At 49.3% G+C, this 20,743-nt stretch overlaps 4 protein-coding genes across 5 annotated transcripts; 2 read left to right on the top strand and 2 right to left on the bottom strand.

Annotated features, from left to right (window-relative positions):
- Positions 1 to 2,601: 2,601 nt before the first annotated feature.
- c9 (complement component 9) lies at positions 2,602 to 6,166 on the top strand. The gene is made up of 11 exons (XM_086135851.1): positions 2,602 to 2,748; positions 3,085 to 3,175; positions 3,389 to 3,539; positions 3,743 to 3,884; positions 3,975 to 4,113; positions 4,178 to 4,399; positions 4,612 to 4,852; positions 4,929 to 5,060; positions 5,126 to 5,301; positions 5,427 to 5,661; positions 5,825 to 6,166. The coding sequence occupies exons 1-11, from the start codon at positions 2,684 to 2,686 to the stop codon at positions 5,980 to 5,982; spliced, it is 1,752 nt and encodes a 583-aa protein (XP_085991977.1). The 5' UTR covers positions 2,602 to 2,683; the 3' UTR covers positions 5,983 to 6,166.
- A 699-nt stretch (positions 6,167 to 6,865) lies between these two features.
- LOC147191357 (fructose-1,6-bisphosphatase 1-like) lies at positions 6,866 to 9,561 on the bottom strand. Its single transcript, XM_086135852.1, has 8 exons — positions 9,313 to 9,561; positions 8,726 to 8,888; positions 8,473 to 8,565; positions 8,236 to 8,376; positions 8,017 to 8,154; positions 7,806 to 7,925; positions 7,159 to 7,348; positions 6,866 to 7,023 (listed from the first exon to the last, which is right to left on the bottom strand). The coding sequence occupies exons 1-7, from the start codon at positions 9,480 to 9,482 to the stop codon at positions 7,160 to 7,162; spliced, it is 1,014 nt and encodes a 337-aa protein (XP_085991978.1). The 5' UTR covers positions 9,483 to 9,561; the 3' UTR covers positions 6,866 to 7,023; position 7,159.
- A 1,305-nt stretch (positions 9,562 to 10,866) lies between these two features.
- Positions 10,867 to 16,614, top strand: trim23 (tripartite motif containing 23). Of its 2 annotated transcripts, none has more exons than XM_086135849.1 (11): positions 10,867 to 10,997; positions 11,633 to 11,795; positions 12,028 to 12,149; positions 12,219 to 12,497; positions 12,590 to 12,772; positions 12,859 to 13,074; positions 13,157 to 13,291; positions 14,055 to 14,184; positions 14,273 to 14,383; positions 14,749 to 14,873; positions 15,090 to 16,614. In XM_086135849.1, exons 1-11 carry the CDS (start codon positions 10,899 to 10,901, stop codon positions 15,267 to 15,269), a joined length of 1,743 nt encoding a protein of 580 aa, XP_085991975.1. In that variant the 5' UTR covers positions 10,867 to 10,898; the 3' UTR covers positions 15,270 to 16,614. The 2 variants fall into 2 exon arrangements, with proteins under 2 accessions (XP_085991975.1, XP_085991976.1); XM_086135850.1 differs by having other exon boundaries at positions 10,881 to 10,997; positions 12,216 to 12,497.
- Positions 16,615 to 16,729: 115 nt separating this feature from the next.
- ppwd1 (peptidylprolyl isomerase domain and WD repeat containing 1) lies at positions 16,730 to 20,499 on the bottom strand. The gene is made up of 11 exons (XM_086135848.1): positions 20,347 to 20,499; positions 19,958 to 20,060; positions 19,761 to 19,864; positions 19,508 to 19,628; positions 18,833 to 19,280; positions 18,459 to 18,649; positions 18,189 to 18,378; positions 17,897 to 18,078; positions 17,746 to 17,827; positions 17,014 to 17,196; positions 16,730 to 16,930 (listed from the first exon to the last, which is right to left on the bottom strand). The coding sequence occupies exons 1-11, from the start codon at positions 20,471 to 20,473 to the stop codon at positions 16,787 to 16,789; spliced, it is 1,875 nt and encodes a 624-aa protein (XP_085991974.1). The 5' UTR covers positions 20,474 to 20,499; the 3' UTR covers positions 16,730 to 16,786.
- Positions 20,500 to 20,743: the final 244 nt, after the last annotated feature.

Raw genomic sequence — 20,743 nt, 5'->3', positions numbered from 1 at the left:
CTTGTCGCATCCTGTCTTCTGCTGACAGAAGCGTTTTTGTTTTTTTTCTTTTACATGACTTGAACCTCTCATGACTTGCATATTGACGATTCTCTGCAGAATATCACAAGTTTTAGTCAAAACATCAAAAGGAACAAACAAAGTAAGGGGCTTGCAGTTGTTGTTAGGGATTTTCTTCTTTTGACTTTCGAGTGTGCTTGAAGAAAATTCCAATTTGTGTGCAGAAAATAGCACAGACAGCTGTGACCCCTTTTTAGTTTGTTTGTAACGGTGGGTCATCACAAAGCTGATAATATGACTGTGTGCCAAATTGTCTCAGACAATACTAGCGTAAGAAATCCATGTACAATGTGCGGTGAATTCTCGAGTACACGTTTTGACGAAAAAAAAAGACACAAAGAAAAATGAATAATGTCAATGTCATTTCCTTTTTCCAAGGAGGGGGGGGGGGAATCGATTACAATAGAAAATGTGGATTTCGAGGGGGGGGGGGGGTTGGGACGTCATATCACGAGCCTTGCCCAATAATTCTTCATGGAAGCCTTTATGGCTCAGAGTACCGCAGTACATTGTTAAAGTAGAAATCACGCCTTACGCGTGAGTGATCATCTGACGCTTCCCCCTCGATTATAAAAAATGAAAAGCACTCCTAAGAAGTGACGGTCACTTTGACCAGTTGTTTTCCACGCAAGTCTTACACAACTGGCTTGACTCTGATCACAACAAGACACAGAGTCACTTTCCGAGAAACAATTCATCACAAATATGATGTTTAACATTAGCACTCATATTTTGTAAACAGTTGTCATTTTCATTCAAGTGTAGAAGGAAGTCAAACGTAGCTTAACTTCGATAACAAAGGGGTGACGCGTGGAACTGCTTAAAAGTCAGCGGCCTGCATCTTAGCACTTAACATGAGCAACAACTTTTTTTTTTTTTTGACAGTGTCAGTTTAAAATTTAAAAGAAAAACCGACCGTATGTGTAGCTACCGCCTAGCGAGTTAGCACTCACAAGTACTTCATTACTTACTGTAAAAAAAAAGTGCTTTTATTTTCGGTATCTGATTTGAGTATTTAACCTAAAACAAGTAAAGTGTATTTCATTTATCGTTAGCTAATTTAGCATTGTTAACGACTCCCACAGCATACGTCGAGTCAACATTAGCTAGCGCTTGATCAAAATTTTTAAAAAAAATCTACCGAAACCTTTTTCATCCATTCAGGACCAACAACTATGTAAATTCCCAAAAAAAGAATACATCTATTTGGTGCGCAGAAAATTATTTCTTGTGCCAAGTGATGAAATATAAAATTGACAATTTAAAAAATCATTTTAATCTTCTATTCCACTCCAACTGAAATTCAGAGCGCGAGTACTTTTGCCTTCTCTCTGATCATTTGTCATGAAATCCCGACGGTTGAATTGCGTTAGACCTCCAGTTTCATTGCACCTCCCCCTCCTCCCTGCCCCCTTTTGGCCCGAAAAAAAACAGGAAGTCTTTCGAGTCAGGAGAAACACTGGCCCAGCACCTTGCCCTAGCCTCCAGCTTCCTGCTCGGAGGAAACTGCAAAATCTTGTGAAAAGTGGTCACATCAGCACATATTTGTGACCGCACAGTCCCCTCTCCGCGCTTTCCCGATATGAAGAACTCGCACTTGCTGCCCCCCCAAACTGGCAGCACAGTGCTCTTGTAACTCAGCAGAAAATGGCTGACGTTGTTCCGATTGCGCTGGTCCACTCAACAAGATGGATGCGCGTCAAATAAAGATCGGCTCATTTGCTGGCATGCCTACACCAGGAACGGGCGGTCATTAGCATCACTGGCCTCCATTAACAAGATAACTTCTCATTTTTGAGATACGAGCGCTCATTTGATTGATTTTTTTTCCCCCGCTTTGACTTACGAGCGCAAACTTGAGATACAAGCACTGTATGGGGACAGTGGACTGAATTTGACTCCCTTCACAATATGCGACAGTTTGGCAGAAAATGAACAATTCCATATAAATAAAAAAAAGCTTCAAGCCGTTTATTGCTACTCTCCGTTTAAGTTTGCTCTCAAACTGAACATAAAACAAAGAGAATGACACAGATTGTAACGAAAACAACTACATGTCTTGGCCTTACGAAAGTCCACTTAGCCTAAGGCTACAAACAATGCAAAATGTCCATGAAATGCTAACAGCTAGCGCCAATAGTTGCGCTTTTAGAAGCGATGGGTATTTGCGCACAAATTGTGGAGCAACACACATAGACAAATCATACAAAACTCACATATATACTTTTTATACTGTAAGAAAACTAGCTAATATTACAGCATCTTAAGTGAGTGTTTTACGGTAGTAGGACAAGTGTATTCTTCGCGGATGCTAAATTAAATTGGCTTCAGGGGCTGTTTTTTTTTTTTTAATCCGGTAGACAGGACAGAGTGAAAAAAGAAGAACCGCTGACTATTTTGGTGCCAAATAATACAGAACAAATCATTCTGACTTCTTAAAACAAACATTGTCTCTGCACTTTGGGAGATTCCCAGCCACTGATCAATATCACCAAGCCGAAAATCCAAATGAGAGAAAGTGCGCTTTTGCAATGTGACAATCATTGACAGAGTGACGGCTTAAAAGTCCCTTCGGTCCACAGCTTTGTGTACAGTCTGCTTGTCCTTCACTTGCAAATTCAAGATGAGGTTGGCATTTGCCGCCCTGCTGGGTCTCTTTCTCACGCTGGCATTCCCCGGGGAAGGAACGTACGTATCTTTTTGTATATTTTTAAAATACACATTCCGACATTTCAACCACAGCAAAGGCGAGCGGACCCATTTTCACAAATACAAGTAGAGGAGAAGTCAAGGTAAAGAGTCACGAAACAAGCTCGGCTCTACGTGATAGCTGGCGTGTTTTTAGTTTTGCCCGCATATGTTCTGCCGCTTCCAACTAAAACATCTGGACAAAAAAAAAAAAACATGTTTCACAACAGTTGCACGGTAGATTTTGAGGCGATAGGCCAAACGACGCCATTCTTCGGTTCCTCCCACGGGAACACTCATTTCAGCTAATTCCGTCACAAACGGCGTCCTTTTCAGGGGCGTGGAACTTCCTGATCCACCGGCTGTGGACTGCGTGTGGAGCCGCTGGTCCGAGTGGAGCGCTTGCGATTCGTGCACGTTAACCAGAGTGAGTCCAGTTGGGTTGTTGCGATCGAAGGCCGCGGCGTCCCGTTCCCCTTGATGTCAGGAGTTGGTCACTTTTGTTTGAGCGGCAGCAGTGACCCTCCTCCTCATCGAAGGCCACGATGCTTTCTTCTGCCGCGTCGGGGAAGCGGGGCAAAATGGAGACGGTGGCGGGTCAAGCAACTGATCTTGATTTCCCTTCCGCGTCATTCGTCAGAGGCGTTCTCGGAGCACCGTGGCGTTCGGCCAGTTTGGCGGCGAGTCCTGCCAGGGTTCCATCGGCGAGCGGGAGTCCTGCGTAAGCGACGCCACGTGTCAACAACCTCCGCGTGCCGCCTGCTCCGACACGCAGTTCCGGTGCGAGTCAGGTGCATTCCTCTCTTAAGAAGTATGATGAGCTGCTCTGGATAAAATACGGTCATGCCAAGCGAATAGGGATCGCGCCGTGGCCTGAAGACTTTGGAATTAAAATCGATTAAAAAAAAAAAAAAGCGAGCATCGCAAACGAAGATGTAGCCACCGTCGTGGTCCAATGGCCATCCTTGGCAAAGTGAGCGCGCTCTTCACGCAGGTTCTTGCATCAGTAAGAGGCTCATGTGCAACGGGGACTACGACTGCGAGGACGGATCCGACGAGGACTGCGAACCCGGCCGCCACCCGTGTATCTCCGCTGTGCTGGAAAACAACGAGCAAGGAAGGACGGCAGGATACGGGTACAAATCAGTTGATTCAACATATACATACACACGTGTGTGTGTGTGTACTGCAGTTCTCCAGCTCGTCCTCCTTCGCCCTTCCACCAGAATCAACATTTTGGGGGCGGACCCTCGCATGAACCCCTTCAACAATGATTACTTCAATGGCCAATGCAATCGAGTCAGGAATCCGTACACCACAAAGTTCGACAGGCTTCCGTGGAACGTCGGCGTGCTGAATTATCAGGTGAGTCGGAAAGACGGTTCGGCCCATCGGCGCGAGATGGTGACCGACGCCTTCGGTTCCTCAGACGCTGGTGGAAGAAACGATCTCCAGGGAAATCTATGAGGACACGCACAGCCTGCTGAAGGAGATTCTCGGCGAGATGAGCAGGAAGGTGGACGCCGGACTTTCCTTCAAGTTCAGCCCCAGCGAGGAGTCCATGTCGGGCGCACCAGCCAGCGTGGGCTTAGAGTATCAGTACGAGAAGAAAGCCATGATCAAGGAGGTGGCCGAGTACTCCAACATCCGGGTATTTTTATTTGCAGTTTTTTGTCACACGCTCATTCAGTTCGATCCATGTCGTGCAGCTGCTCATTCTGTTACGTGCCCCTTGGCCACTAGGGGGCAGTATGAAAGCCAATCCACTCTTCTGTGCCTGGATGATTTTGCCTCCTGACCTTTCTTAGCCGTCTCAAATTGGGTAGGGTCGCTGGATCCTTCATTCTTCTTCTTCCCGTTCAGAACAAGAGCTTCATGAGGGTCAAGGGGAGGATCCAGATGAGCACCTACAGGCTTCGTTCCCGTGAGCTCCAACTGGCCGACGAGTTCCTGGCGCACGTCCGCTCTTTGCCTTTGCAATACGACAAGGGCATCTACTTTGCCTTCCTGGAGGACTACGGAACGCACTACACCCACAACGGAAAGTCTGGCGGAGAATATGAGCTCATCTATGTTCTCAACCAGGACGCCATCAAGGCTAAAAGTACGCCGGTCATCGCACACTGGCCGAGGTGTTGGCAGCTCCATTACATGTCTTCTTTTTTTTTTTTTACTTCCAGATCTAACAGAGAGAAAAGTTCAAGAATGCGTCAAATTGGGCATCTCGGCAGACTTTAACATGGAGAAAGTTGAGGATGGGAAGGTTCACTACAAAGAAGACAAGTGTAATGACGTATCCACGAAAGGCCAAGGTTCGTCTTGACTCGCTGGGATTTGAAAGTGCGTTTTTTTTGAGGAAGACTTTTTTTTTTTTCAGCCGAGATCGCCGGCAAAGCCGTGGTGGACAAGGTGATGACATCCGTGAAAGGAGGCACCCTCGCTAGTGCGGTGACCATGAGGGCCAAACTGAACAAGGACGGGCTGATGGACATCGACACCTATCAGACGTGGGCTCGCACCATTGCCGACGCTCCTGCGCTGCTCAACAGCGAGGTAGGAAGCAAGAGCGAGGACGTTTCGGCTTTTGCCAGCCCGAAGAACCCGAGTTGTCTCGCGCGCTTGTGTCCGATTGTCGTATGGGACTTTGATGAGGCTTTTGCGACCCGTTTCTTCGCCAGCCACGGCCCATCGATACGCTCGTTCCCTCGCACATGGCCGACGCCAACGTGAGGATCGCCAACATCAAGCGGGCCACGGCGGACTACGTGGCCGAGTACAGCGTGTGCAAGTGTAAACCGTGCCACAACGGCGGCAGTGTCACACTCATGGATGGAAAGTGCTTGTGTCTGTGCCCGCACCTCTTCGAGGGAATGGCTTGCCAGAACTTCAAAGGTGACAAAGCCAAGCACACAGGTGAGAATCCCATCGTGCGGTGCGTTCCTTAGTCATGACCAACCTGAACCGACGGTCACTACGGTAGATATTTCCTGCCGACTAACTCCGCTGACCATACGTCAACTGTACTGACCCCCTTGACACGGTTTTTTGTTACTCACGACCAACATTTCTTGTGCAGGCGAACGGCCTGAGGTCTCCCAAGAAGGCAACTGGTCCTGTTGGTCCGGCTGGTCCGAATGCAGCGGGGGCAAACGGACCAGGACACGAAGCTGCAACGTAAACGGGCTGCTCGATGCCCGCTGCAAGGGTGACACCAGCAATGAAGAGTACTGCTGAGGAGCATACACTGCCGCCTCGTGGTCGGTCATGGAATCGGCATACATTTGCCGTTGCGTGGAAATCTTTTTTTTTTTTTCTATCGGCGGGTTTCCCTCCCTTTTCAAATTTTCTTTAATATTTAATACAAAGCAATGATTCAATAAGCTACATCGATGTGTGTAAATAAACTTGTTTCAAGTCATTATCGTGTAGTACTGTTTTGAATTAGCCTACGGCTGTCCTGCCTGTTTTCCAGCTCTCCAAGGAGCAACGCACCTGAATCAAATCATCAGTATCGTTCTAATGCTGCTTCAGAGCTGGCCGATGAGCTGATGATCATCTGAATCAGATGTCTTGCCGCCGGTAGAGCTGGAAAACAGGCAGGCCATATATTTTTAAGAGTGTCCAAGTGAAGAGATCGCGTGTGGATGCGCACTTCCCGAATTAGCAGAAGAGCGCCGAAATAAAAGCAAATACAATATAAAAATAAAGCATGGCAAGAACAGGATTTTTAACAGTAGAAAATAAAAAACGTGTCACGAGTCATAAGCAGATGAAAATGAATGCGAGTCCTTCGTTTCAGCTTCATGCAAAACATTCTTCAATGCTGCTGAACGCACTCGCATACTTTCCTCTCCTCGGCGTCACACACGCACGTCTTCATCCGGGCGGGGGCAGACGTCGCGCATTCGTGCTCTGACTTGGCTTTAGCTACCGAGTTTCCACGAGAGGATCGCCAGTGACGGGCTGTGATGTTATTTCAAAACCTCATTTCAACGTCACATGCCGGTGGGCCGTTTTCCAGGAGTGATGTGGACATGGGAGGGAAACAAATTATGCGCTTGTGAGTTGTGAGAGTCACGATTTGGAGTCCTGACGGAAGAACGGTGCAAAACCAGAGTTGTATACCAAACTTTTATTTGTCTTTCTCTCTAAAGAAATGGAGATGAATCGACTTTGTGAGATGCAAACGGGAAGATCCGTCACCTTTGGAATCTGTGTGTCCCCCGAGGGGTTGTCGTTGTCGCTTGGCGGTTTCAGTGCAGTCGAGGGAATGAGCTGGAAAAAACAAACAAACAGAATGAGTCTCTTTCATGTCAAATCTGAAAACACGTTTTATGTTTATTCAACTTATTATTTTGAATCGGCAGATTGGGTTGAAAAGCGATGAACTATTGGCTCCGTCCATCTCACCTCATTTGTGATGCTTCTTATAGATGGCAATGTACTCTCGCACGTCGTCGGGCGAGCCCAGCACCACGGGGACCCTCTGGTGGATGTCGGTGGGCTGGATGTCCAGAACGTTGGCGGCCCCCGTGGTGGCCATGCCGCCCGCCTGCTCCATGATGAACGCCATGGGGTTGCACTCGTACAGCAGCCGCAACTGACGGACCGCAGCGCGGCGGGGACGGACGGTTACAACGCCGGAAGGTTGGAGCGTCGTCATCGACAAGAAGGCGGCAAAGCACGACTTGAAGTTCCTCATCTCACTTCAACATAGTTCCGAGATGCGACGGGACGATTCTTTATTCGGCTTATTATTTGGCTTGAGCCCAGAGACGGTTAGCGGGTGGGCTTTTTCAGCAAATGCGAACTGAATAACTCATTCAGTATCGGCCAAATCTAGACCAAGTCTGAAAAGACGTTTAAAAACGTCTTTGGGAGTGAATGAGTTAAAGTAGCAGTTGTTTGAAAGATTCCCATCATTGTGATGCTGATTTCCATGAGGCCCTCTGTGTCGTTTTATATTGTATGCTAGCAATGAGATGAAACGGTGACATCGACCGTGTCTTTAGGACAACGTGACACGCGGCAGTGTTGTTACGCAGTCAAATGCTCACCTTCCCCTTTGGACTCTTCGTGTTGGCGGGATACAAAAAGATGCCGCCGTAGACCAGCGTGCGATGGACATCGGCGACCATGGAGCCGATGTAGCGGCTGCCGTATGGAGCGGAACCGTCCTGCGAACGCAGCTCAGCGGTCAGTAGCGTCACTTGAGAAGGTGACGAGATCATCGGCGTGTTTACTCTTCACGACGAGGAATCAATTTACCTCAGGGTACTTCTTCTTCTGAATGTATTCTGTCACATCGGGGTAAAAATGCTGCGCATAGCCTTCATTCAAGCTGTAGATTTTCCCTTTCTTCTTGATTTTTACGTCTCGATCCACCAGGATGAACTCGCCGATGGCCTGAAGGCGAAATTATTTTTAAAAAAAACAACAATACGTTTTGCCACATCGCAGTCTCGGCTCGACAAGTCTCGGGCTTACCGGGTCAAGCATGAAGCAGTTGACGCCTTGTCCGGTGGACAGGACCAACATGGTGGCGCTGCCGTACAGAGCGTAACCGGCGGCTACGAGCTTCCTCCCCGGTTGCAGGGCGTCCCCCTCGACGGGCGCATCGTCTGTGCTCTGCGGAGGACATGGAATGACTGCATTTGCAGTGACGGCGCCCTCACTCTAAACAGCACTTCCGCCCTGAAAATAGCATTTTACGTTTAGGCCCACCTTCTTGTAGATGGCAAAAATGGTCCCGATGGAGACAAGACAGTCGATGTTTGAGGAACCGTCCAGCGGGTCAAAGCAGACGATGTATTTGCCCTGAAAGGGAACGATTTCACGGCTTACGCGACGGGGGGGGGGGGGGGGGGGGGGCGATAGTCTGCCGAGTCACTGCGCTGATGCTACAGCGACGTTCGGGTGACACGTCGATGCGATGTCACGAATGTCGTGCCGCGTGCGCGCTTCCCCAACTTCTTACTCTCTTGTCCGCTTCCACGACGATGGCCCGCTCGTTTTCTTCGGACACCAGCACGCAGGAGGTGAAGGATGACTTGATCATGTTGATGACCATGTCGTTGGACAGGACGTCCAGTTTTTTCACCTGGTCCCCCGTCACATTGGTGCTGCCGGCGATGCCGTACCTGCCGAGCCACACGCGAGAAGGAGACCTTTGACTTTGTTGACACCGATAAAGGGCCGTCAATGCAAAAAAAATACAAATGATAATCCCCCGGCCCCTCGTCAGCATGTACCTTTGCCCAGGTTGAAGTACAAAGTGCTACTTGTGGGTCCAAGCTAATTCTGGCTGGCTGAGGATTCCACTTTTAGAGAATTTCCCAAGAGTCACGTTTTTATGAAACTTTATGTCAGAAAGTGTCTATACTACTGAAACGTATTACTAATGTGGGCAAAGAGCATACTTGGAGATGCACTTTTAAGATCAAGGATATGCAATACATGGTCAACGGCTTCCCGTTTCCGCGGCTACAAAGAAAAAGAAATCTTTCGAGAACCAACCGAAGGCACCTATCAACTGTGAGATGAAAGAACAAAATCATTTCTCACAGGTTGGCGATGCCGGCCTTCCTGACAGCGGTGGAGATGGCTTTGACGGCCGTGCAGATGGAGTTGAGCAGGTTGGTGAGCTCGCCGGTTCCGTGGGCCTTCCTGCCCTCCTCCAGCACAAACCTGGTGAGGGTCAGCACGTTGGTGTCGAAGGCTCCCTTCTCGGACATTTTTGCCGTCAGGTGCGAGGACCTCGTGCCTCGAGGGGAAGTGCAGCCGCAGTTAAAGGTGGCCGATCGCGCTGGGAGAGTAAAGAGGGGGAGGGGGGGGGGGGTCGGAGAGGCCATTGTGGGGGGTGTGAGAGCATGCCAGCCAATCATAAGTGACTGCATGTTTGACTGGGCAAAGTCCAACAGATACAACAGTCAACCCGAATAAATGTTTAATCATGACACTGCATTATTACTTGTACACCACAAATTGATGGATCAGTACATAGGTGTCAAAGTCAGGTCCCGGAGGGCCGCTGTCCTGCATGTTTTCCAAATCTGCTTGCTGCAACACACCTGATTCAAATGATCAGATCATCAGCAAGCTCTGCGGAAGCCTGACATTTTGAAGCCTGACATTGAACCTGAAAATGTCAGGCTTCCGCAGAGCTTGCTGATGATCTGATCATTTGAATCAGGTGTGTTGCAACAAGGGAGACTTGGAAAACATGCAAGGCAGCGGCCCTCCCGGACCTGAGTTTGACACCCCTGGATTATTCATTCATTCATTTTCCGAACCGCTTAATCCTCACGAGGGTCGCGGGGGGTGCTGGAGCCTATCCCAGCCGTCTTCGGGCAGTAGGCGGGGGGCACCCTGAACCGGTTGCCAGCCAATCGCAGGGCACACAGAGACGAACAACCACGCGCACTCACACTCACACCTAGGGACAATTTAGCATGTTCAATCAGCCTGCCATGCATGTTTTTGGAACGTGGGAGGAAACCGGAGTACCCGGAGAAAACCCACGCAGGCCCGGGGAGAACATGCAAACTCCACACAGGGAGGCCGGAGCTGGAATCGAACCCGGTACCTCTGCACTGTGAAGTCGACGTGCTAACCACTGGACTACCGGGCCGCCACCCCTGGATTAGTAGTTTTGAAATCAGTCAACTATCCCTTTGTTGTTCGTTCAATTATTGAATTTTTTTTTGTTGTCGTTGAATGCGACAGTTACTCCAATGGGATTTTGGAGGTCTGAAAAATCTGGAATTCAAGCGAAAGTCGCAATTCCACTGTGAAATGAAACCCTGTTATTTTGGGAACTTGGGAATCTTGGCATGTTGAAAATAGTCGTTTTGAAAGAGCTGAACATTTTGAATTCGTAAAGGGGAATGATGAGGAACTTCTTTTTTTAAATATCTCATTCTCTTGAATGCGGAAATGGTTTTAGGTTTTAAAAAAAGCAGAGAGTTGAATGAAAATATAATTTTATTCTAGAATAGCCTATTTTTAAAGTTTAGGGGATGAATCACCGAATAATGAAGAATACATCATAGGATTTGAAATCAAGATGTAAGGCAAACCCGGAAGTGTGGCGGGGCCGGCTGTGTGTACGTTCCGCGCATGCTCAGTAGGCTCAGCGCAGATGTATCGCAATGGCTGCCTCTGCAGCAGGAATAAACAAGCAGGTCTCACTGACTACCATGGAGCCGTGCGGTCGCCACGGTCGGGTGGCCAACGGAGGCACCGTCAAGGTCGGCGAGATTTACAAACTACAACTCAAACACGATCAAAAGGTTTTGTTTGGACCATTTCGCCGCAAGCCTTCTAAGGGAGGCAACGTTGCCTTCGTGGGGTACTGACGCGAGACTGAACGCCGCATAGACGTCTCCGAGATCACTTAAATAGCATCTCGTTGGAAATGTGATTGCTAAATATCACACCGCAGCAGCGTTTTAATTGGAATCTTAATCTGCCGCTCGTTGGTTTCATGTAGCATTTTGAGAAGGACATCACACGAGTGTGTGTGTGCGCGTGCGTGCAGAGCAGGCCCACGGCTCCATATTTATTTCTGTCAATAACATACATATTTAGTTTCATGAAATTGTATTCATTCATTCCCTAACGGACTGCAGTGAATCCATCAGGCTCCATTGACCGTTTGCTCTCTTGGGGCCCCTTGTCACCGCATTCTTATGCGCAATCCGTGGACCAACTCTTACTGCGCGCTTTTGTGTGCGCTGATGAATCTAAGCGTGCAACTTTCTCCCAAAAGAAACAATCACACATTGTCCTAAATCACTGTGCATGTGTGATGTAATTTGTAGTGACAACTTGCACGGGTGGTGCAGGCAAGTGTGGTCTTGATCTTGTGTGTGTTGACTGGCAGGTGCTGGAGTGCGGCGTGTGTGAGGACGTCTTCTCCCTCCAAGGCGACAAGGTGCCCCGCCTGCTGTTGTGCGGGCACACCGTGTGCCACGACTGCCTCACCCGGCTACCCCTGCACGGCCGGGCGGTCCGCTGCCCCTTCGACCGGCAGGTGACAGAGCTCGGTGAGTTTGTTTTTTTTTTGGATGCAGAACCACAGAATTTGGTGAATTACTGCATGCTTAAAAGTGTTTGGTAAGTTAGCAACTGTAACCCAACGGCGCTGCAAAAGCGGCATGTTTTCACAGGCTATAGCCGGACTGTTTCCAATTAAAAACACCCTAAAAGTTGTCGAAAAACGAACTGAATCAGACCGCACGGTGTAACCGGTGCTCAACTGTTCATCACTCCCTCTAGGTGACTCTGGAGTGTGGGGTCTGAAGAAGAACTTTGCTCTGCTGGAACTTCTGGAGCGACTGCAGAACGGCGCCAGCAACCAGTCGGGAATGGCAGAGGACGCTCTGAAGGGAATGGGCGAGGTAAGCCGAGCGCGGTCCGCACGGAGAATGAATGTTTGAATGGCATTTTCTTATCGTCCGCTCCAGCAGCGCGTCATCCGCTGCGACGAGGACGAGAGCCACACGGCCACCATGTACTGCACCGTGTGCGCCACCCACCTGTGCGCCGAGTGCTCGCAGCTCAGCCACTCCACGCGCACGCTGGCCAAGCATCGGCGCGTGCCGCTGGCCGACAAGCCGCACGAGAAGACGCTGTGCCCGCAGCACCGGGTGCACGCCATCGAGTTTGTGTGCCTGGAGGAGGCGTGCCAGCCCGGCCCGCTCATGTGCTGCGTGTGCAAGGAGTATGGCAAGCACCAGGGACACAAGGTCAGTTCAATTTCCATCTTTCCGCTCGCCCGGAGTGGAGCCTCTCCAAGCAATCGCAAGGTGTTTGTCGTCGCGTTCTTGTCCTTCTTCAGCACGCCGTCCTGGAGACGGAGGCCAACCAGATCCGGGCCTCCATCCTGGACATGGCGCACTGCATCCGCACCTTCACGGAGGAAGTGTCGGAGTACTCCAGGAAGTTGGTCGGGATCGTGCAGCAGATCGAGGGCGGCGAGCAGATCGTGGAGGACGGCGTGGGCATGGCGCACACGGAACACGTGAGAGTGCCAATCCGCTGTCGCTTTGCAAACCTGTTGGCGTGTTTCCAAAATGCAACCTTCCTCCCTCTCCGCGTCCCGGCCAGGTGGCCGGCACGGCGGAGAGCGCTCGCTCCTGCGTGCGCGCCTACTTCGCCGACCTCCACGAGACGCTGTGTCGTCAGGAGGAGATGGCGCTCAGCGTGGTGGACGCCCACGTCCGCGAGAGGCTCATTTGGCTGAGGCAGCAGCAGGAGGACATGACCATCCTGCTGTCCCAGGTGTCCACCGCCTGCCTGCACTGCGAGAAGACGCTTCAGCAGGTGGGGGCAAGAGGGGGGGGGGGTGCTTTTCAATGCTTAGCGACCGGATGACTCGTCCGATCCAAACGAACTGGCCTTTTAGGACGACTGCAGGGTCGTACTGGCCAAGCGGGAGATCAACTGTCTGCTGGAGACGCTTCAGAAGCAGCAGCATCAGTTCACGGAGTTAGCCGACCACATCCAGCTGGACGCGGGCATCCCGGTCACCTTCACCAAGGTATACCCTCCCGACCGAGTCTCACAGCCGCACCCGAAATCGCTATTTGAGCACTTCTCAAATGTCCTCGATCGTTCGGTCTCTCTAATGAGACAATTCAGCACGGGATTGTGTCTTACGAGTAACATGTACTCATCCTACTGCTCAAGCGCAAACTCGGCTCAAGTGTATTTCCGGAGCACTTTAAAAACAACCGCCGCTGCGTGCAAAGTGCTGGACGTGGAGCACAAATCATTCATGCAACAACAAGCAATCAATTAATAATGAAGGCAGTCGTCGGCACAAAAACGGTAAAGCAAAAAGAAAATCAAGTCTCATGCCGAGTCAAAAGCCAAAGGATAAAGACGGGCAAGCGAGGGGGGGATCGCCGAACGTTCAGCGGGAGTGAGCGGCGACGGAAAAGGCTGCGTCTGCCGTGAGCCTCCGCTTAGTTCTCGGTCTGCGGACCTCCGGGAGCCAAGGTGGGGCGATGCCATTTCAAGATTTGAAAACAAAAAAGAAGTCTAAAATGCATCGTGAGCCAGAGGAGGAGTGACGTGCTCCCTCTTACGAGTAGCAGTCGGGAGGCGAGCGGCGGCATTCTGGAGCAACTGGAGATGCTTCATGGAGGACTCCAAAGCAAAGTCCAGCCGAAATGTGCCAAAGGCGAGACTGACTGTTTCAAAGTGCTCTTGAGAACGCAGAGGCTTGACTTGAGCTCGCCGCGCCCTAAGATGAAAGACATCCTGGTGCCCAAAGGGCTTTCCATCTGCTCCGTGTTCAGGACAACCGCGTTCACATCGGTCCCAAGATGGAGATCCGCGTGGTGACTCTGGGCCTGGATTGCGCTGGCAAAACCACCATCCTCTTCAAGCTCAAGCAGGATGAGTTCATGCAGCCCATTCCCACCATCGGTACGCCAAAGATCACTTCAAGAGTCAAATAAAGTCGCGCCGTGCATCGATCGCTACAAATGACAGTTTTTGTTTGTTTTCAAACAAGGTTTCAATGTGGAGACGGTGGAATACAAGAACTTGAAATTCACCATCTGGGACGTGGGCGGAAAGCATAAGCTGAGGCCGTTGTGGAAACACTATTATCTGAACACTCAAGGTAAGAGCGGGTAGACGTGTTCAGAAATGATCCAATATTTATGATATTTCACTCCGTAATGTGGATCTAAAGCCTTCATTTTGAAAACGCGAGACTCGACGAGCTTTTTCGAGAACGCGTCGAACAGATTGAAGACCTTCGCTAGACGCCCGCGGAGTGGGCGGATAGATTGAGAAATGTTCCTATTAATATCATTGACATTCAACGGATGTTATAAGCCTAAATTTCGGAAAGGGAAAATCCACTTTGATCTCTTTCACAAGATCTAATATCGTATCGACCAATATTTGGACCGGTAATAAATAACAAGGCCGTCTCGATGATGCCCGAGTGTCATGGCTCTTTTCCTCCCGTGTTGCACGCAGCGGTGGTGTTTGTTATTGACAGCTGTCATCGGGATAGACTGATGGAGGCGCACAGCGAGCTGGCCAAGCTGCTGACAGAGAAGGAGCTGAGAGATGCCCTGCTCCTCATCTTTGCCAACAAACAGGTACTGGATAGCCATACGGTAAAAAGTAGATCATGTGCAGAGTTGCCTTCAGATGAGAGTGACCTTTTCGAGATCCGCCTCGCGGTTGGCTCCAACAAATTAGTGCCATTTCCATTCACTTCAATGGGGGAAGATGATTTGATGTGGTCACGGTGCGAATTTGCCACTGTACTGCTCTTTCAGGATTCTTTTTTTTTGACATTTCAATCTGCTCAGGACGTTCCCGGGGCCCTTTCTGTGGAGGAGATGACGGAGCTGCTGAGCCTGCACAAGCTGTGCTGCGGCAGGAGCTGGCACATTCAGGGCTGCGACGCCCGCAGCGGGATGGGCCTCCACGAAGGCTTGGATTGGCTCTCCAGACAGCTGGTGGCTGCGGGCGTCCTGGACGTGGCCTAGAATGTCCCGCGGACATCGGCGGTTTGATGACGCCCCGGCGGTGCTTCTCTGCCAACAAAAACTTGACGGTACACGTTGGAAGAGCTTTGACAAGTACTACCGCTGTGTTCCTCTGAGGGGAGACGCTGAGCTACTGAAAGAAGCCCGCCACCTCCCCACCCTGCAAGAAGATTTTTTTTCTTCTTGTGGGGTGGGCTTTAAGCACCAATCCAGTATGGAAAGCAGGTTATGGGGCAGAGCGATTAAGTGCTCATTCATTCGCCATTCTTAATATTGTTAGCCCAGTAATGTGATTGCCTCTTTTTTTTTTTTACACACCCTCACGGACTTATGTGATTCCGAAAAGAGTTTTTTCTTGTTTTCCCAAAATGTTTAGATATGACTCGGGCAACTCTGCTATTAAGCTAACAATATCCAGCGTAATCGTAATTTCTTTGTCCTCACTAGTAGATAGTTCAGTGCACTAGTAAAACAACAATGCCGTGCTGCAATTATTATTTTTTTTTTTGCAAGACCCCTACCGCTTTGGGCCTACTAGTGTGAAATTAAACATTAAGTCAACTACTGTGCTGCACTCATGACACTGTCAACTTGTAGGCGCGCGTGTCATGCACGAGTAGCCACGTGCAACCCACAAGCGGCACCACAGTCCAATTTTGGAAACGGAGGATTTCTTCGATTGAATCATATAAAGGTAGAGGAATGAATGTGAATATTGCACCCTAGGTTTTTTTCTTTTTAACAAGTGAGGACAAACAGCGTACTAGTACATGGATCTTAAAGCTGGATTTCAGTCATTGAATAAATGCTTGGTGCAGGGAGGTATGCAATAGTAGCTGATGTTTCTTGGGCAAGTGAATTCTATTTGGGTTTGTGCTGTTACAGAACAAGTTTACTGACAATATTTATTGTATTGAATTCAAACGTTTTTTTTTTTCCTTTTGCACATTAACATGGAGCAAAGGCACTTGCTGTCTGCTGCCTCGCTGTCGTCGGGCGGGCAAATTTTCGAACGCCTCCTTCCAGTATTGTCGTGACGACTCTGGACGCTCTTGCGGAAAAACGTGAACCCCCCCCGCCCCCCTCCTGCCACTTCATCAGCAAGTACACACAACCTTTGAGCTTATTCATTGCTATCTACAGTAATGTTAACTACTTGTGTAAACCCCCCCCAAAAAAATAACTACAGTAAATGTGTGAAATGCTTTTTTTCCCCGCATAGTTGACAAAAATGTAGAAGCACAACGCGCCTCAACAACTCGTTACCATCCAACTCTATAAGACGGCTTTTTTTGGTTGTAAATTATTCGTATTGTGATGCTGTCAAATAAAGTGACTGATCATAGTTTTCTGAATGTGTTTTTTTTTTTAACTTTCAAGGAGTAGGAAGTGATTGAGCTGCTTTGACAGGAAATGCCTCCATTTTTTTGTTGTGACAAGGTGAGTCAAATTATCCACCATTTAATGTACAAAGTATTGTTTAATATAAAAACGATGTACAGGAAGCGGATGTCCGATCATTTAATGGTGATGTTGATGATGCTGATGTCTTCATACGGTTTGTCCGTTTTGGGATGAACTTTGGCGTTAGAGATCCTCTGCACAGCCTCCATGCCTTTGGTGCACCTTCCGAACACCGTGTGCTTGTTGTCTAGCCAAGGCTGCCGAGCACATACAACTTCAGTACTTTTGATTATTCTGCACTTCTCACAGCCACTAATTGTGGGACGCTGGCTGAACTCACCGTGGGCACCACGGTGATGAAGAACTGCGAGCCGTTGGAGGCGGGGCCCGCGTTGGCCATGCTGAGCGTGTAGGGCCGATCGTGTCTCAGGGTGGCGTGGAACTCGTCTTCAAACTCGCTGCCCCAGATGCTCTCGCCACCCATGCCGGTGCCGGTGGGGTCTCCGGTCTGGATCATGAAACCCTGAACACACCAACCCAGTTTTGCTTCCATTTCAAACTGCACTTCATCCCTTTTGTGGGATTTTGAAAGCGTCGAATCGAGATAATCTAATCTAGAAAATGGCTTGCATTATATTTTCTGCCACGCTAGCTTTGAGAGTCGTGTTTCTACGTGTTGATCAAGTACATATTAGCTCCTGTCAGTCTGTAACAAGACCTCAAGAATTTACAGTTTACAAATCGGAGTTTTGTCATCTATGATATTTCCATCTTTATTCTTCCCACGCTACTAAACTAAATGATCTTATGTCCCCCTCTCCGCTTTGCATTGTTACGTTAGCATTAGCCGCAGTTTTGCTGATTCCAGTCAGAGTACCATTACCGCAGAAAGTAGTCACATGATACGCATATGGATGACAGTCATCTTCAAGGATTGGTGGGAGATAATTTACAGAGAGCGTAGAAATCATCAGTCCTAAAATAGAGCCTTGAGGGACTCCCACAGAGCAAGCCGTTTTGGGCGACGCACATACAGATCCCGGCGTGGTATGATCCTGCCGACAGCACAAACCTTGATGACTCTGTGGAAGATGTGTCCGTTGTAGTAGCCGTTCCTGCTGTGCACACAGAAGTTCTCCACCGTTTTCGGACACCTACAAGGATAAGGAGAGGTGAGCGTTCGTTGGAACGTCTGAGGCGCGTCGGCAATGGGAGCCACTCACTCTACGGGGAAGAGCTTGATGTGGATGTCACCCATGGTGGAGTGAATGATGGCGCTGTCTGACACTCGCTTGGGGCCTTCGGCCTGCGTGGCGGCCATCACCTCCTCCTTGGAGGGCTTCTCGTTGAAGATGTCTCGGTCGGAGTCGGCACTCTTGGTGTCCTCGGGTTCCCTCTTTGAGAACTTCAAGAGAGAATATTTGTGTGAAAACCTCACCTGTTGTCAGTTTTCCAGTACACTTCAACTGGGGTGACAAACGGCTCGTCTCTCTCTTCTCATCTACAGTTTGTCACCATGTAGAATCGGTTCTTCTTGAAGGCGGTGCAGAATACGGTGGGGTCCGGCTCCACGTTCTGTAAAGCCGGATTGTCTGAGGCCTTCATCTCCACGGTGGGCGCCACTTGCATGGCCTTTGCGACCCCTTGAAAGAGACTCAGCTGGACCACACGGATGTTCTCCTGCTTCCCAAGTATGCGCACGCATCTGCAGGGGAAAAGAAAAATAATTCTGACGTTTGCCGCTCGTCTTTTTTTTTTTTCTTCTTCTTTAGCTTGAGCACTCACCTATTGGTTTCCACGTTGATGACCTTGATACCCAGCATGGTACCGTACAGGACGAAATGGCCCGTTTCGTCAAAGATGATGTTGGTGAGTCGGATGCCGTCCACTTTCTCCAACTCTCGCTCCACCGCCATCCGCCGGCCAAACTCCATGTCTGGCAGCTGTTGCCTCATTTGCTGCAGCTCTGTGAACATCTGGCGCGGCGGCCAACAAGCCACAGTGGTAATGACAGAGTTTTTTTTTTTTAAATCAGTAAAAAAAATTTTTAGAGACACATCAAGCCGATTAAAATTTGCCGTCGAGCAGTGTAATTAATAAAATGTACTCAAAAACAAGTCACCGGGGGCACTCTTTAGACGGTAACCTTAACTACTTACCGTTAAGGATTCGTCAAACACTCTCATAAGTTTCCCCGTGAGAAAGCGGAAGATTCGGACTTTGCGGTCAGACGCCATGGTGGCCATTTTCTTGCCGTCAGGCGAGAACACCAGGCCGGTAGGGTACGTTTTGTGTTTGGCGAACTCGTACAAATCCGTGTCAGTCTTGTATTGCCACTGCACGTGTTTGGGGAACTTGAATTCCGAGGGGAGGCCAGTCCAGTACTCCAGCATTCCCGCTTTGTCCGCGGAGACGACCACTCGAAATTTGGCATTCAGGCGGATCTGGGACAGCGGCGAGGAGTGCATCTTCTCGAAGACGTGGAGAGGCTCGCCGCTTCCCCGGCCGTCGTAGACAAAAATCCTGCCGGTGGATTTTTCCGAGCAGGCCACCGTGGAAATGGCATCTCCGGGATTGTGGATCCACTCGCTCTGCCCTGGGTGGAAGCTGCAATGAAAAACGAAATGGATGAACCTCTCAATTCAACCCCAAGGAATTTGCGATATCACCATCGCAACAGTTCATGGCAATGCAACCAATTGTTGTGAATTATGCGCCAGGTTGCAATGTCATCCAAACTGCAACGTTTCCCAAAAGGTACCAAACATCAGAGGTTCCGGCCACTTTCAGAGCCGAACAAAATTGCATCTGTGCGATTTGTCTCGTGGACTCACCCCAGCTTGAGCATGTTGATCATGTCAAAGTTGATGACGTCAAAGACCTTCATGGCCTGGTCCTCGCCGACCGAAGACAGGAGAGAGCCGTCAGCACTCACCGCGATACTCTCGATCACGCCTGCACAGAAAAAAACCCACACGCGGACAATTTGGAGCGTGCTCATATTGTAAAATCTTACGATCTCATTTTGGGCAGATTTCTGTGAGAAGACAAAGGGGAGACTTTCAAATTAAAAAAATCACAGCTTACCAAGATGACTCCGAAAGTGTTTGACAAATTCGATTCCCTCGTCCTCCTTTTTCTTCCAGAACTTGACGTGACCATCCTGACTGGCTGTGATGACAAAGTCTGTCCTAAAAAAAAAAAAACAACAACAACATAGTCAAGGAGCCATTAGCATCCACTGATGGACGCACAGGAAAGAGCTATAGAAAACAGAAACTTACTTGGAGCAAACAATGTGTGTGATCACATCTCTGTGCATGTAGCTCCTTTCATACATGGCAGCTGAAGGCAGGTTGTCCAGGTAGACGCGTTCGTATTCCAGAACTGGGCCAAACAGTGAAAGAACTGTGAGCATTTTGTAAATATCTTCCCACACCTTATTGGTTGTAGCATCTTCTCGTGCAATGACCGCAGCTAATGCTGCAGGATCTCTTTGTAAACGTGCTAGTTGCTCGGCTGCCTCATGTTGAAGAGAAAAAACGCGATAGTTTTTGGTTTGATATTTTCTTGCAGCGTGTACATATATCATGGTATTTTCTAAAACGCCGAACCATTCATTTCGGGTTATTGCGCGATGACTCTGTCTCGGTGTTGAACAAATCACACCCACCTTTCCTCTTCTTGGTCGTCGCGGCCTCGCTCGGCATGGGGCCGACCCATTCCTCATTTTCTCCGTCCTCATCCTGAGTTTGATCAGCTTTTCGCTTCAGTTCCACATTGTTTTCAGCTGCCGCCATTGTCGACGAGCTTCCGCCATGTCCCGTTCGGAATTACGGTACTTCCGTTCGGCGCCCAAATACTCGGAACCCTTTCGATTGCCGCTGTTTCATGGGGGGATGATTTTCAAACGGCACGTGGGTCAAACCAACCCATCACTTTTAGGGGTGCAGGGAGAATTTCTTTCCTTGTATGTCGCAAATGCACGTCCACCGATGTACGCCTCCAATCCAAGCATATATATGACGTAAATAGTAAAAGCACGAAAGTTTATTCAAGTGTAAATACTG

The sequence above is a fragment of the Hippocampus guttulatus genome, chromosome 17 (assembly GCF_054856545.1).
Source record: "Hippocampus guttulatus isolate MCC_2025c chromosome 17, RoL_Hgut_1.0, whole genome shotgun sequence".
NCBI lineage: Eukaryota > Metazoa > Chordata > Actinopteri > Syngnathiformes > Syngnathidae > Hippocampus > Hippocampus guttulatus.
The sequence above is the reverse complement of the archived record's forward strand: the minus strand, read 5'-3'. Positions and strand labels throughout refer to the sequence as shown.

What these genes read in the sequence shown, in the direction of transcription:
- c9 (XM_086135851.1), top strand. Translation starts at nt 2,684, where the DNA reads ATGAGGTTGGCATTTGCCGCCCTGCTGGGTCTCTTTCTCACGCTGGCA. An exon ending in ATTCGTGCACGTTAACCAGA is followed by an intron (nt 3,176 to 3,388) that starts GTGAGTCCAGTT and finishes GTCATTCGTCAG; the next exon opens with AGGCGTTCTCGGAGCACCGT. An exon ending in GCAGTTCCGGTGCGAGTCAG is followed by an intron (nt 3,540 to 3,742) that starts GTGCATTCCTCT and finishes CTCTTCACGCAG; the next exon opens with GTTCTTGCATCAGTAAGAGG.
- LOC147191357 (XM_086135852.1), bottom strand. Translation starts at nt 9,482, where the DNA reads ATGTCCGAGAAGGGAGCCTTCGACACCAACGTGCTGACCCTCACCAGG. An exon ending in AAGGCCGGCATCGCCAACCT is followed by an intron (nt 8,889 to 9,312) that starts GTGAGAAATGAT and finishes GTGGCTCGGCAG; the next exon opens with GTACGGCATCGCCGGCAGCA. An exon ending in TTTTTGCCATCTACAAGAAG is followed by an intron (nt 8,377 to 8,472) that starts GTGGGCCTAAAC and finishes TGTCCTCCGCAG; the next exon opens with AGCACAGACGATGCGCCCGT.
- trim23 (XM_086135850.1), top strand. Translation starts at nt 10,899, where the DNA reads ATGGCTGCCTCTGCAGCAGGAATAAACAAGCAGGTCTCACTGACTACC. An exon ending in CTCTGAAGGGAATGGGCGAG is followed by an intron (nt 12,150 to 12,215) that starts GTAAGCCGAGCG and finishes CGTCCGCTCCAG; the next exon opens with CAGCGCGTCATCCGCTGCGA. An exon ending in GCATGGCGCACACGGAACAC is followed by an intron (nt 12,773 to 12,858) that starts GTGAGAGTGCCA and finishes CGTCCCGGCCAG; the next exon opens with GTGGCCGGCACGGCGGAGAG.
- ppwd1 (XM_086135848.1), bottom strand. Translation starts at nt 20,473, where the DNA reads ATGGCGGCAGCTGAAAACAATGTGGAACTGAAGCGAAAAGCTGATCAA. An exon ending in GACGACCAAGAAGAGGAAAG is followed by an intron (nt 20,061 to 20,346) that starts GTGGGTGTGATT and finishes TGTTTGGCCCAG; the next exon opens with TTCTGGAATACGAACGCGTC. An exon ending in ATCAAGCTCTTCCCCGTAGA is followed by an intron (nt 17,828 to 17,896) that starts GTGAGTGGCTCC and finishes TTATCCTTGTAG; the next exon opens with GTGTCCGAAAACGGTGGAGA.